Here is a 16032-nt window from a genome sequence, read left to right on the forward strand (position 1 = left end):
GTCGCGCCCGGCGCTCCTCAATTTGAGGCGGCAGCGCGGAGCATCTAGTACAAAGACAAGCAAGAAAATAAAGGAAAAAATAACAAAACAATCAACGTAAGAAAACCACCCACAGTCACTGCCGGCTATCGCGCATTACCTGCAGCCGAACCGGACACGAGCGAGCTTACGTACGGGCTAGAGAGCCAGATTGGCTTGGCTTGGTGTCTTCGGAGCCGCGGTAGCGGCTAGCGCGAGGTAAGGGTAAGGTGACTTTCGCCACCTAGCGTAGCCACCTCGTGAACGGAACGGCGTTGCCTGCTTCGCTCACTGTCTCTGCTATCTCCCGTTATCCGTTTCATGCGCTTTCTTTGTGTTTGCTTCGTTGTGATTTCCGCACACAACGTTTTTCTCGTGCGCATTTCGCGATGTCACGTCGGACGTCGATGTCAAGCGGCGGGTGATCCTGTTTGCTGAGAACTTGAACAACTGCGCCGCTCAGCGAGAGTTAGTCGTTAATGAAAAGCTGATCAGGGGATGGCGGAAACAGCGGGACGACGAACTTTTTGCTTGTAGGGGACTGCGTCGTGCGTTTCGTGGTGGGAGGCACGATGCTCTCGAGAAAAAACTCCGGCTGCACGTGGAAGAGGAGCGTGCGAAAGGACACCGAGTGTCTTGCGAAGATATTCAGACCAAAGCTCAACAGTTAGCGCTGCGAGGCAGGATTGGCCGTTCAGCCTTCAAAACCAGTCGGGGGCGGGGGTGGGTAATGAACTGCGGCGCAAGTTCCGACGACGACGCAGTGTGTGGCTCCGACCAGTGAAGTGACCGCGTTGTAAATAAATGGGAGTTTTAAAAAGTTTCCTCAAGTTTTTTTCTTAAAAGTATGGGTCGACCTATAATCGAATATATTATTTTTTTTTCGGCGACTTCAATTTTTAGGGGGTCGACCTATATTCGTGCTCGACCTATTTTCGAATAAATACGGTAGGAGGTAAAAAAATTGTTTTGAGAAAAGGGATTCCGAAGTTGAAAAATTGATTTCATTCATCAAACGTCGCTAGGGTTGTAGCCTTTCGTGTTTTTTTTTAACACGGGGCTTCTGGAATGCCTTGCCTTGAAATTGGAGTGCCTTTTGCAGCCTTTTTCTTTCCATAAAACATCAATTTCAGCTTTTTTGTGAAGAGTACCGTATAAACCGGAATATAGGTCGAGTTTTTTTCCAAAAAAATCCGCACAAAAGTCACCCCTCGTCTTATATAGCGGTCATTGGCAGAATGTAAATCGTTGTCTGGCAACAATGTGCAAGCGCAGTCCGTCGCCAATCCCTATTCATGTCGGACTGCTCTCTCGCTCTATCAGGCCTTTATTTGATTTCGCTTTTCTCTAGTTTTTCGTCTTTTACTCGTCTATTACGTGTGCGTGCGTACATTTCTGTACGTCTCTGTTCCGAGATGAGTGGCCGCAGTCGACGCCAGTTCACCGCTGACGGCGATTGAGTCACCGAGCAGAATGGGAATATGGCGGCGTAACGCCAGTTAGGCGTTTCAGAGGAAAGTGTGCGGTACTGGCGGAGCCAGAAAGCTAAGCTGTGCGCGTGCAACCCCCGAAACCGATCGTTATGTGGACGTCAAGCGGTGCACCCCGAGTTGGAGAACAAAGTGGCGGACTTCGTCCGGGAACTTCGCTCACGATCGCTCCGGAGGCCATGCGCGGAGCGGCTCCGCGAACTGTAAAATGAGTGGATAGCCGGCGACAACAAAGAGACCTATACGGGCCGGTTGCGACCGTGTCAAGCTGGGTGTCCTTCTCTGGGCAGTCGCTGCCCGACGACATGGTTACACGAGCGTTCAGGAAGTGCTCCATCAGCAACGCGCCTGATGGCATGGAAGATGACAGTGCGAAGCAGTCATCCTCGGACGACTCTGAGAGCTCGGACGAGTGACTTCGGCAGGCATAGTGAGTGGCAGTGACAGACGGGCGTCGAAAATAAATATAGACATTGTGAGTGCGCTTCTGTGCCAAATTATTTTTTTTGTCAACTTTTCCCACCTCAAGGTAGGGGGTCGACCTATATACCGGGTCGACCTATAATCCGGTTTATACGGTACATAGCCCAGTTTGCGGACTAAGGGGGGGGAGATGGCTTTCAGTGCAAAGTAGGTTAGCTGGTTGCTTGTATTGCACTGCAAAACTTCCCTCTGCAGTGACCATGGCAACAAATTAAGCACTCTTTTTTTTTTACTTCAATTTGAAAACTGAGCTTTGCCTTATTTTATGCTCTATATCCTTGCCAGGAGCAGCAGCTTACGTGCAGGCGTTCATTGCCAAAAGTTTGCATATCACAAGGGTACAAATGAACTATTTTGAAACTTACTATAATATTCTGCATAACTCAAACTTCAATGTGAACATTTTTTGGTACTCTTAAAATTCAGGGCCTCCAATATTCCTCGCAGCACAGCCAACATGCACTAAACTATAGATGTATGCATTGGTAATAATAATTTCCCTTAAAAAATCAATTGGTTAAATACAACGACTGTAGCGTACATTTTTAACGCTGTCAACACGTTCTTATTCCTAACTCATGCCTGTTTGCATGTTTACTCAAAGTGCACGGGAAACGTTGCGCAAAAAAGCGATATGGCTCACCCGCATCGCGGCGCTCGTATACCGCAACATGCCATACTTTGTTTACCCCTGACATGGCCCGTCAGGTCGCTCTTAAGATTAAATCTAATGTCGCAGGCATTAATTAGAACTACAGTTGAACCCCTTTATAAGAGACTCATACTGGGGAGCAGTTTCTGTCTCTTATATGAGATGTCTCTTATAAGCAGGGAACCATGTTTTCACTTACTAATCAGATCCTAGTTCAATGTTGGCATCGTATCACTAAAATAAGCTCAAAAGAGCGCTACAGCATGTTTCAAAAGATTCATTCTAATTTATGTTTGGCCCCGAGAATTTATGAAACAGTTCTGAATCTTTGTTTGCTTCATGACTGTATTTACACTGTTTTTTACAACCGATTCTACAAGGAGGAGGGGAAACTTTATTTACACCAGTCAAAAGCACAAAAGGGTGTGCCCCCCCATCAGTCAGCCAGAATCCCTTGCGATTCGGCGGCTTCCAGGGCGAGACCGATGATTTTTCTCTGACTGCTGGAGGCCTGGCTGAGTAGCAGGGCCTCCCAGGATGCAGCATTTCTGTGAGGTTTTTTGTAAGAGGGACACGTCCAGACCATGTGAACGAGATCCGCTATGCCCTGACATTTTTTGCATTTGGAATCAGATACTTTGGGGTGCCATTTACTGTACAATACGGGGTTTGGGAATACCCCCGCCTGTAACCTTCTCCAGTATATTTCCTCTTTCCTAGTAAGGTGCGGGTGAGCCGGCGGTAGTACTTTCCTCGCTAGTCTATAGTATTGTACTATTTCGTGGAAGGTTCCTAGCCCGTCGTCTGCACTCGGGAGGGGCTCCGCGTACGGAGGAACCGCGTCTGGCTCGGTGGCGGCGGCGATCGTCCGGACTGTCAGACCTCGGGCGGTCGCATGTGCCTTTTCATTCCCGATGAGACCCGTATGAGCTGGTGCCCACACTAATGTTGCCTGTTCTATGGGAGCCTTTGCGTTCGCGAGGATCTTCCATGCGGCATTGGAGATCCTTCCTCGATCGAAGTTTCTGATGGCGGACTTCGAGTCGCTCACTATCGTTTTTATTCCTGATTGAGTCATCGCCTGAGCGATGGCTGACTCTTCTGCCTCTGTTATGTCTTTGCTCAGTACCGTGCAGCACGAAACGGGGACTCCGTTTTCCGTAACCGCCACTGCTGCGAAAGCTTTTTTCGTCTGATATTGAGCTGCGTCTGTGTACAGGACGTCAGTCCTGCCACCATATCTAATTTGCAGGGCTCTGGCTCTACTTTTACGTCTAGCCTCATGATGCGTTGGGCTCATGTTTCTTGGCAGTGGTGACACAGTAAGTTTTTCCCTGAGCTGCCTGGGTAGCTCTATACTGTCTCTGCCTCTTTCTCCTGTCTGGTATCCCAGACGCTCTAATATCCTCCGACCCGTCTTGCTGCTCAGCAGCCGTTGTTGTTGTGACGCATTTACCGCCTCAATCAGTTCATCGATAGTATTAGATACACCCATACTAAGTATTTTGGCCGTCGAGGTGTTTGGGGGAAGACCTAGCGCACATTTGATGCCCTTTCTAATTATGATGTCGAGCTTACTTTTTTCTGCCTTGGTTAGCTTCATGAAGGGGGCTACGAAGAGTACCCTGCTAACGCCAAAGGCTTGAAAGAGCCTGAGTAGATTAGTCTCTTTCATTCCCCCGTGCTTGTTGGAGATTCGCCTTAACATTCTGCAAATTTGCGCGACGGCGTTGTCGAGTTTGCGGATAGTCTCAGTATTTCTACCGGAGTCCTGAACGTATAGCCCGAGGACTCTGAGCTTGTCCCTTGCTGGTATAGGCTTGCCGCCGGCCTTCAGTCTTATGTCGCAGTCATTTCTGCCCATCCTTCTGTTGTTTTTGGAGACGAGGAAAAGCGCCTCGGATTTTTCGGCCGAACATTTGAGTCCCAGCGGCTCTAAGTAGCTTTCGATCTCGTCTATGGCATTCTGAAGAACGTTCTCAATATGTCCATCGCTGCCACGATTTACCCACAGCGTGAGATCGTCCGCATACATGGTGTACCTTAGGCCTTCTATCCTGTCGAGTTTTTCCGGGAGTCCAATCATAGCCACATTAAAGAGGGTGGGAGATAGTACCGAACCTTGTGGCGTTCCCGTGTTGCCTAGATTGATGTTTTCGAGGGACATACCTCCCAGTTCTATGTTTGCCGTACGATCAGAGAGGAAATTTCGCACGTAGTTGTACGTTTTAGCGCCTACGTTTAGCTTGCTCAAGTTGTGAAGGATGGCTGTGTGTCTGACGTTGTCGAAGGCCTTGGCAACGTCAAGACCGACGATGGCTCTCGTATCTTTACCCGTGTAGTTTATGATATCCTCTCTGATCTGGAGCATTACATCGCAGACCGAAAGCTTAGCTCTGAATCCTATCATTGAGTCCGGGTACAGTTCCTCGTCCTCGAGATATCGGCTAAGTCTGGTCTGGACTACGCGTTCCATTAGCTGGCCGACACATGACGTGATAGAGATCGGTCTTAGATTTTCGAGGCTTAGTGTCTTTCCAGGTTTCGGAATGAGGACCAGATTGGCCCTTTTCCATTCCAGAGGAATCTCCCCGTTGTCCCAGCATTTTTGCATGTAAGCGGCTAAGTCATAGATGGACTCTTCGGTGAGATTTCGTAGCATTTTGTTGCTGACTTTGTCTGGCCCGGCGGCAGTTTTGGTTCTAAGGCGATTTAGCTCTGCTCTAACTTCCGCTACTGTAATCGGAGTGTCCAAGGCCTCGTTTGCGGCTCCTGCGTATTCAGGAAGAGTTTCGCGGGTGGACGGCCCCAGGTATCGGCTACGGACCTCGTCTAGTAAGTCTTGCGTGGTTCCCTCGAACTTGTAGACAAGGGTTTGGAGTTGCTGGCGCGCCTCCGATCTGGTCTTTTCCGGATCGAGTAGGTGTCTAAGTAACTTCCACGTTTTCGCGTTTCCCATTTCTTTGTTCATCTGACTGCATGTGTTTGCCCAATTTAGTCTGGTCAGCTCTAAAGAATAGTCCTCTATCTCCCTATTTAAGGCTGCAATCCTCCTACGTAGGTTCCTGTCCCATTTTTTATGTTTGAGTTTCTCCTCTAATTCCTTCTTTTTCCTCCATAATCCGACGAGGCGGCTGTCAGTCGTTTTGATCCCTTCGTCCGTCTCTATCTCGTCCGTTGCCGCTTGAGCGGCTTCGATAATTTTCTTACTCCACTCCCCAATGTCGCGTATCGGTTCGCTTGCCGTCGCGTCTATGCTTCTGAAAGTTTCCCAGCTAGTGATTTTGTGCTTGCGCATTTTCGGAACTGGGGTAACATTGCTGACTACGATTTCTATGATTTTGTGATCGCTGCCTAGGTCTTCCCCGGTATTTCGCCACGTGGCCTTGACTACGCCGTGTGTGAGGGTGAGATCGGGTGTTGTGTCTGACGACACACTATTACCTTGCCTCGTCGGATTCATGGGGTCGGTGATTAGCAGTAGATCGTGGTGTTGAATTGTCTGGCACAAGGCCCTACCTTTGACTGGAGTGTGTTTGTACCCCCAAGCTGGATGTGGGGCGTTGAAATCCCCCATGACCAACAAGGGAGCACCTTTGGTTAGATGTTTTGCTCTGAAAAACAAGTCTCCAAAATCGCATTTCCTCTGTCTGGGTGAGCTGTACACATTCAAGACGTATAGACTTTTATCCGTGCGCTTACGCGGGATGAGTTCCACCATCGAGTGGTCGATCTCGGTATTCCCAGTCTCGTGCTGCACTGCCGTTACGTTTCGCTTGACGAACGTGACTACCCGGGTGTCGCCTCCGAGTCCCGGGTAGGCTTTATACCCCGATAATTTGGAATTTTTCCCACATTCTTGAATCGCAATTATTTCCGGACGACCTTCGCCGCTGTCGAGGAAAGCCTGCAAAACCGAACGTTTTCTGCCGTAGCCCCTACTATTCCACTGCCAGGCTGTAAGATACGGTTGCCTGTGATCCATCGGGTCTGTTGAATTCTTGATTTTTCGAGCTCTTTTGCCGTCTAATGTTAGACTTATCTAACCAGTCCATGCGTTTCTCCATTTCCAGTAGTCTATCCTCTACCTTTTTCAGGCTCTTCAACTCTGCCATTGCTACGAAAACCTTTTCTAATTTCGACACCCTACTGGCGAGTTTGCCGTCAACATCGTTTAGTTTGGATTCAAGTTGTTCGAGAGGAGGAGAGTGGACTACCTGCATCGACTCGACTACCTGTTCCGATGCCTTTGCGATGATTGCGGTCTTGATTTCGTCAAGCTGCCTTTTCAGTTCTGCGTTTTGTTCCATTATAAGCTTATTTTGCTCCATCAGAAACTTATTTTGCTCTGTCAACTTCCTTACAACCTCCGCATTTGCATCCTGGGCGGTCCCACTCACCCAACCTACCTTTGGTGCGTTCGTCTTCGAGTTTTCCAGTGATGCACGGACACTGCCGCTGTTTTCACTCGAGCTATTAGCAGTCGATATAGTTTCAGTCCTCAGAGGTGGCAGGCGAGGGAAGGAGACGGATCGGTTCCTCGACTTGCTTCGGCTTCGAGACATGCTCCTCGCGCGATCCCGGCTCTGGTCCCTTCGGCTTGCCCGTTGCGATGCTTTGATGGTTGACTGCGCCTCTCTGTGCTTCCGCTTCTCGTCCGCTTCTTCTTCTTTCCTTGCCTGTTCTCCGAGCTTTCGCTCCCATTGTCTCTTTTTCAGGACGTACGGGGTGCGGTAGAGAACCTTGCACCTCTTGCAGGGGTGATCCAGCCATTCGAACTATTGGAGCAATTTTTGGAGCTGAAAAAATGTTATTTTGGAGCACTATTGTATCAGAGCTTGATTTTGGAGCAGCTTGGGAGCATCACAAAACTTGTGTTGCAGCTTCATTTATCTGGAGATAAAGAGGGCTGGCAACCATTCAGGCAACGCTAATTACTTCCCCACAGTTGTACTCTGAAGCTGGTAACTAAAGCACCAAAAATGTGTGCCCCCACAGCCTTTAGACACCGCTGCAAGTGAAGCAGATGACAAGCGTTTCTATAACTTAAAAACAAAACACCAAGTAATCATAACAAAAACTAACTGATACCAAAAGGGGGCCCATTTTATTTACAATAAAATTATTTCACTATCTCAAACATATTGCACTGATTTGTTGCTTGTTGCAGTTTCGTTCAGTTCATCCAGCTCGGAGGGTCCGGCTCGACAATATTTAGGCAGAAAATATTGCACTTCACACACATCACACCACACTATTGCTTCTTGCTTGCCTTCTTATTAAGTTCATTCAGCTCGGAGAGGGTGTGGCTAAAGGCAGAGTTGCCTTCTGCTAATAAAGCCTGCCCTGATGAAATGTTTTCAGCACTTTTCAGCAACGCACGGCATGAGATCCCCTTTTCTTCCAAATTCCACCTGAGCCGCTTTTCATTGCCGACATCAGCACCACATTCCCGGCCACTCAGGCGGTGGATAAGAGCAATATGAAGGGGCTTTATTTTCAACACCGTCACGCGGAATGAAAAAAAAGAACAAAAAACAAAAACAAAAAGAAACCCGCTGCGAAAATCCCAAACGGCAAGTTGTTTAAACTTACGCTGATGCAGTTTTGGCTAGCGCTACTCCACTGCAGTAGCCCTAAATATAAGGCCGCACAGTAATAAAACGATTCGCCGCGAGCGCAGAAAAGAATACTCTCTCGTTTGTGCATCTTGTCACGAGTGGCCGAACGTCAATCGCTAGTTTTCTACAAGCGATACACATGAAGTAATGCCATTATGCTTGTTTGCAGCAGTGCGGGAAACCACTCCGTTGCGGTCCACGCCATAGGAGTGTATGCATGCCGACTTGCCGAATCACCATCTCTGCTCCGAAGCGGCACCGTGGCTGCACTATTGCTGCACTGTGGCTGCACCATGAGCATAGCTCGGCTGGGGCAACCGAATAATCGAGCGCACCGCTTCCTCCAAGTTGCCAGCCTAGGAACCATCGTGCTGGTTAGCGGCAGAATGATCGTCTCTCGCTTCAGCTGGTTTGAGGGGACAACTCTCGGCCGAAAGACCGGGTTCAAGCGGTTCGGAGCATTTGGCGCAAGTAAAACACCACTGGGCGCAGCAGGGCGCAGGAGAATACAATTGTAGCAAAATGGCGCAAATGGCGCAGCTGGATCACCCCTGCTCTTGTCACCCGTCTCGTGTTCTTTTCCACACAGCTGACATTTTGGTACACAACGGTGTTCACTCGTGGGCGACGGATCACCGCATTTCCTACATTTGTCGGTGGGATTGTTGCTGCAGACGTCCGACCGATGGCCGATGTCACCGCACTTAAAGCAGACTTCATACTTCTTTCGGTATAGGAAGCACTTGATGGGCGATCCGAAGCACCTGACCCATCGTGGGACTTGGGGATCGGCAAAAGTGATGATCACTGATTCGGATCTTCCCATCCTACGCACCCCGATGATAGGGGGGTTAGTGCGGTGGGAGAAACCGACCTCGAGTTCCTCCTCGGAGAAACGGAGATCGATGCCATGTACTACTCCTCTACCACAGTTCTCCGGTGCTGCCATGTAGGACGTGATTTCGTAGGCCTTGTCTCCAATCGGTAGTTTTCTCAGAGACAGTACTTTCAGGGCGTCTTCTTGCCTCGGCGTGCTGTATGTTATGGTGCCTTGCTTGTCGTTTAACACAACTTGGTCTTCTTTGCCTTTTTCCCACTGTACGTCGGCGGCAAGTCTTAGCATTCCCCCTACGTAGGGGACCGAGAGCTTGGCGAGTGCAAGTCCGCCCTTGGGTCGCAGAATCACCTTGTGGTCCGTGTGTGGCAGTCTCGGCAGATGCGATGCAATCGATTTTTCCGCCAGCTGCTTGCCAGCCAGGCGCGCTTTATATTCTCCGATGGGTGACCTCTTAACGTTTGTCGCTGTTCCGGCGGCGGCTGTTGAAAGCGTGTTGCACGGAGCGTCGGCGCTCTGTTTTTCTCGTCGACCTTGATCTTGTAGTTCCTTTACTTTTTTCGTCACCTTTGTGATCCAGTTTAACTCCTTAAGTTCCGTCGGATCAATGTCCGTACCTTCTACCGCCACTTCCATCACCATTTTGTCGGCCGCGTCGGGCTGCCGCCAAGAATCTGATGGCGGACGCCCGGGGTCGCCGGGCTGGCTTCTTTTCCTTTCCTTGTTTGTGAAAGATGAATCGTAGATGTTGAGTTCACAAGCCTGATGAATACTCAGAGAGCACAGCTTCTTCCACTGTGTGCTCAGGCTATTCATTATGCTTGCAGGACTCAACATCTGCGATGCTTCTTGATTGGGAGCTACGCGAGTGGGAGAGCCCGCATGTGCGACCGCGCTCCATCCAATGGATGGCAGTGAGCTTCAATCACTTCTTTAAGTTGCATTTCCATTGGCAGGGCTTCTCATCGTCATTTCATAGCTGACTGAACCACTTTGTGTTTGGTGAAGTTATAATAAATAGCAACTGCAGGCGTCTGTCGTCCACCTGTGTTTCCAGAATGGAAGCAACTGTAATTAGTGACTAGTGGCACTGCATCTGAAGTTAAAATGTCTGTTACAAGCGAGATTATCGATTAAAGTTCAAGAATGGCGTGTCCTTTATAACCAATTTTCTACATCTGATGTCTGTTATAAAAGAGGTCAATTTAATGGGAAAGATAGGGCAGCCAACAATGTGGGTGAATAGTGTCTCTTATACCCATTTGTCTCTTACATCCATGTCTCTTATAACGAGGTTCAACTGTACTGGCGTTTAATCGTAGCAGGTTGCGTAGTCAGGCGATGCGCCAACGCGCGGCGGCACGCCCGTTTCTTTCCCAAGGGTAGCAAGCCTACTGCCAAGCTTAGCAATAGCTAAGCGTGTAAGCAGCGCAAATAAGTCGGAAAGTTCACTGCAACAACAGCTATCACAAGCGCGCACACCGCGTTTCCCCCTCCAGGGTAAAGTCACGCGCACCACGGAAAGCGTTTGGTGAGCGATCCGCCTTTCGAGCCACGCAACTTCCCGTAATATGGCTTGTGATATCAGGCATTCCCATCGCGATAATGTCTTTGTTGCATACCACAGCAGAAGAAATAATTGGACAGAAACTTGGCCGAGCGAAGCGGTGCAAATGAACTCAGAAACACTCATTACGCAGTTCAGGTGTCCGCCATCTTGAAATGCCACAGCGAGGCCCAATCAGGAGGGCCGTTTCAACGCGCGCCGACAGAAAGGCCAACCGCGCTTCAGCATCTATATATCACTTCGCTTGTGCGCCTTTCTTTTTCTGCCATTCGTGCGTCTGTGAATGAACGAAAGTAAAAGAGACGGTAAGGACCGGAAAGAGGATCGCTCGGTCGATCTAATGGCACCAAAATGGCTGCAATCGGTGGCACCGTTGCGGATACCACTTTTTCGCCCATTTGCGCTAACATTTTGTCACCACCCATTTGGGCTGATATTGTGCCACTTTGCGACGGTTTTAGGCGGAAGAAATTTGAAAATGCACGGGATGGAAAACATAGAAGCCGAATATGCGGCTTTCAAGAAACGATGTTGCAGTCCTTTTTCCGAAGTTGAAAGACGCGTCCCCCCTTAAACTAATCAACCAAAATATTCTATAACCGCCGATTATTCGAACTTGTTCGAATATTCGAAACGTTTCGAATACATAGTTTTCGAAGCGAATACGAATATATCATTTTCAATATTCGAGTAATATTCAAAATTTTCGAATATTCGCACACCCCTAGTTAATGCCCATTTTGTGCCTGTTTGCAGTGTTTGGTCTTCTTCTGCAGGCTTCCGTGTTGTGTGGGAAAGCCAATAAACAAACTAAAAATTGCTCGTTACTTCAAAAATTCTGTGTAAAATGGAGCGCTATTGGAAGGTTATCGCGTGAGCGCTGACTAAAAACATCAGCAGTGCCACTACTTTGACTGCATATTACAATGTTACGCTCCGCCCCGTGTTGCACATGCATCACTATTTAGCGGCGTCAGCGCTGCCACCGTCAGGTCTGAACGACAAGCCGCCTATTACAGCGTTACTGTTATCAAAGGCAGCGGGACGCCACTTCCGGCAACTAACATGCAGCACCAGGCTGAACCTTGCCCCTTCACGACATGTTTGCCACAAGCGACCTGGACGCCTCCTTTATTGATAAAGTAGCCCATTAAAATCCGAATGAAAAATTGCCTGTGTGTACCCCTGTTACACGGGCACCTGCAACGGCCATTAACGCGAACGGTAGTTCAATGCTGTAACGGCCATGGGAACTGAACGGTAGTGACTGTGCTCACACGGCACTTCCCATTTTCAGTTCTGTTTAGGATGATTTATCACGTTGCTCTTGAAATTTTACCCCGCAAACTCAAATCTTTTTCTCTGTAATTTTCTGCGCTGCATGTAGCACAGTGTATTATTTCACTCCACGCAACCATTTTTTGTAACCGTAGTGCATAACATTTACCCCATCCAACCCGACTCATGGCGTTTCAAATGGCGGCACTTGTTGTAGTTCCGACGTGGTGAAGCGTCCCAATTCATGATCCATCGCTTGCACTAACTGCAGCACCGCTGTCCTACCACAAGTTAAGGGGGCCGCGGGTGGCGGAAAATCGCGAAAGAACATGTTTTGAGAAAAATACATTTTTGAAGCCTTTGTAACTTCAAGAACCTACTCTAAAAGTTTCACTGCTGAATTCGGCCGAAAAGTGTCCAAAAATCAACTTTGAAAACATGACGGCGACCCCAAATTGTCGAAAATCAGGAAAGAAATGCTTGAACTTCGCGCGTGCGCCTTGCGCGCGAAGGAGACAACTCGGCGGCAGCCATCTTGGACCCGTTTTGAAGGTCGTTTCTTTGTGCGTATTTTGCGATATCTCAAAATGGCGTAGCATGGCAAGGGTCCTCGCTCTCGCCGTTTTTCGAAAGGTCACTTACGAGCCCCTCATTGGCCAGACTGCGTACGCGCAAGACTAGCCCCTCATATCGCGTTTCTGATTGGGGGGCGCGGCAAACCCGGCACTTTTTGAGTTTGTATTTTTGTTTTTCTTTCCTCGCGTTCACCTCCACGGTAGTTTTTCTCATCGTGTCTTTTTCTCTCTGCTGCTGCGATTTGGTGCAACGTGCTTTTTTTTATGCTACAATGCCGGGAGATGTTCGCATAAAAAAAAACTACGCGTCAAGCGTACGGGAAGCGGCAGAAACGCGCATGGAACGTGGGGACAACATTGCCTGTTGTGTCTGAGAATGAAGATTTTTTAGAATCTCCGGCCGTGGCAAGTTGCAGTGCTTGAGGCGTCAGCGAACCGTCACCCGGCTACTCGAGTGCCAATCAGGACCGCATCGACACCGTGTATTACACCGCTGGTGAATCTGCCGAGCGTGCTAACCATGCGGCGGATGTGAAGAAGTGTTTGGCGTCGCAGTCGGCGACAGAGCGCAAGTTCAAACTTTTGGTCAGAGAATCGGCAAGCAAAAGCTCAGAAAATGGCACGAAATTTGTCATCGTGGACTTGGACGTGATAAACTTGTGATAATCATTGCATTTGTATTGAATTGCTCTAGCAGGTGATGCTATTTGTACAACCCTAGTGTGGATCACAAAATTGCAATATCCAGCTTCGGCCCTGCAGTTTTCAGTTTTGAGGGATCCCTCTCCCCCTTACGGGGTCTTTTTTTATCTTGCAGTTGAGCTATGATTGTAAGACTGATATCATTGCATTCGTATTGAATTGCTCTAGCAGGTGATGCTATTTGTACAGCCCTAGCGTTGATTAGAAAATTGCAATTCACCTACGTCTTTGCTGTAGTTTTGAAAAGCATAACGGAATAATGTCCCTTTTCCATTGACCACTGTGCTTTAGCATTACAGGTAGCAGAAAATACTGCAGTATGTGATGTGTAGGCTTGTATGTAGTTTTCAGAGGCACTGGAATAAACTGGGAAAGAGTAAATCTGGTTTCTGAAGTTTATTAGTAGAAAATCTACTTATTCTCAACTGTTTTCAGATTATGCTTGGCTTTACGCTGAATTTTTTACGCTTATTTTGTGGTACAGACACATACTTAGTGTGCTTTTCTTCATGAACTGAGCTACACAGTGATGCCATTTTTGTTATTGTAGCTGTGCTGTGACAAAACTTACCATGATCGGAATCTTCAAATGCATTTTTCTCAGTTTCTTTTTTTGCGAGCCCGTGCTTCGCCTTATGGGGGATTTTGTTATGTTGCTCTTGAGCTAGGATGACAAGACCGGTATCATTGTATTTGTATTGAATTGGATCTAGCAGGCTATGCTATTTTTATCACTCTGACGCTGTTCACCTATAAGCAAAATTGAGTAATGATGAAATTGTTGGTATAAAATGTTCACTTCTTTCGTACTTTGCAAAAGCATTCGAATGAATAAAAATAGCATAACCTGGCAGAATAGACCTTTGGCATTATGTCCATATTATTCATCTTTGAGCTTGATAAAGCGAAATTGCTCTAAACCCCCGTAAGAAATGCCTCAATAAATTAATTTCAAAGCACTGTATTTCTTCAACAAACTATGCTATGTTAAAACTAATTACATATTTGAAATCAGCATAAAAATCTGCTCAAGACTGCGAATTTTCATCAAGCTGGCACTAAAAATTAAAAAAAAATTGTTTAACGACCCACCTCCCCCCTTAATTTGCAAATGCGTCAGCGATGGTGTCCACACAAAGTGTTTTTGCGCAGCCCGCTCGCCTTCAGCGGGGACAGATTGTTGCTGGACGCAGCCATCTTGCCCATCTGCCGACAGAATGGAGACAGGCACAACATTTATCCGGCGATCTCCGTTGGTGCTGATCGCCGCTGGGTTTCCAACGGCGCTCGCGCTGTCACGTAACTCTGCCTAACTGCTGTTAAGGCCAACTGCCGTTTTCGTAACGGCTGTTAAGGTGCCCGTGTAGCAGGGGTTCAAGTCAGGACAAAAGAACTGCTGCGTCATTTGTCTGCATACTGCTGTCCCTAAAGGCGGTCATCAAATGAGATCGCCATCGACCTGCAGTGGCGCACGTACAAGAAATGCAAAATACAAGCAAAATGTACGAATCTTTCAACTTTGAAAACACCATCGACAAAGGCTGCCGACGGCTTCCCGCCCAGTTGTGCGCACAAACTCCAGTTGACGTTCACACAACAAAACGCATCATCGCCAGGGCCCAGTATGCCTTGGATTGGCTCGGATTGCGTCCCGAAAACTGATGCACCGCGATGTCGCTTTCAATGGGGAACCTCAAGTAGCTAGTTTCTTTTTTGAAAGTCTGCGCACACCCTTGGGCGCAGGTTAGGCGCAGACTCGCCAAATTTTGAGGAAATGTATCAGGATGTAGCAGCCAGGGCACTTGGGCGCAGTTTGGCGCAATTGGCGCAGCGGTAGCATCCCTGCCAATGCGAAGGTGTGCACAGTACAGGAACGCCATGCAGCAAAGCCAACCTTACATTCAAAACAATGTTTGGAAAACTCCAATGGCCTGAAAAGTAACGCAGAGAAATCCCATCGACAATGGCTGCGCACAGGCAACGTTGGCCCCCCCTTTTCTAGTCCTGGCCTGGAAGCCAGCCAGGGCAGATGGAGTGCCTCCCCTCTACTCACCTCGTCGGCAGGCTCCAGGCCGCTGAACTGGGTGAAGATCTGCTCGAGGGGTTTGCGGCAGACATTCGCCAGCACGTTCAAGCGACCCCTGCACAGGTCATCGTCGTTAGAGTCACACCAGCCTGAGCTCCACCCCCGCAAGTTCCCCCCAGACCAACTGGTATGGGCACATTTGGTAGCAGTGGGCATGGGAGATGATGCTCGGCATCACAAGCACACCATTGTGAAGAATGCTTAAACGAGCCCAGAAAACAGCCCCCTGAGACACCACTCTACACACTGCTCAGTTCACTACCACGCTGCCACAAGGGAAAGAAAGGACAGTTCTCTTACAGCAAAAAACACTGAATAATGCAGCACATGACACCTAGCACAAGCTGCACCAAATGGGCCACACGGAAGTGTCGCATGACTGCTTGCCTGGCTCAAACAGCGTTTGCAATGGGCAGTACACACACATTCGTTTTCAGGACCCACATCAACACACACTCTTTCACTCTGCTGCAAGCTCTCATCCCAATGAACAGCCCACACTGTCAGACGCTACGACAGGGATATGGCCTGGCCATTCCAACCTCAATCAGAGGACTCGACCGTATTCACTCGAATCTAACACATACCCGATAGTTGAGACGAAAAAAAAAAAAAAAGGAAGAAAATGTGCAAAAGTTCTCTTCACAAGATAAGCCATTAATGGGTGCAAGAACTTCATTTATTATTTTTTAGGGCACTTTCATCACCCCCAGTCACAGCATACA

At 48.4% G+C, this 16032-nt stretch overlaps 1 protein-coding gene across 1 annotated transcript in view; it reads right to left on the minus strand.

Annotated features, from left to right (window-relative positions):
• LOC144161511 (2-oxoglutarate dehydrogenase complex component E1-like) overlaps positions 1–16032 on the minus strand; it is a 203376-nt gene that overhangs the window by 135163 nt on the left and 52181 nt on the right. Inside the window, exon 7 of the mRNA XM_077692173.1 lies at positions 15275–15362. Coding sequence (XP_077548299.1) covers positions 15275–15362 — 88 coding nt within the window. The remainder of the gene's footprint in view (positions 1–15274; positions 15363–16032) is intronic.

This window comes from Haemaphysalis longicornis, unplaced genomic scaffold (assembly GCF_048455015.1).
Source record: "Haemaphysalis longicornis isolate Haplotype H1 unplaced genomic scaffold, Haemaphysalis longicornis Haplotype H1 scaffold_119, whole genome shotgun sequence".
Classification (NCBI taxonomy): Eukaryota; Metazoa; Arthropoda; class Arachnida; order Ixodida; family Ixodidae; genus Haemaphysalis; species Haemaphysalis longicornis.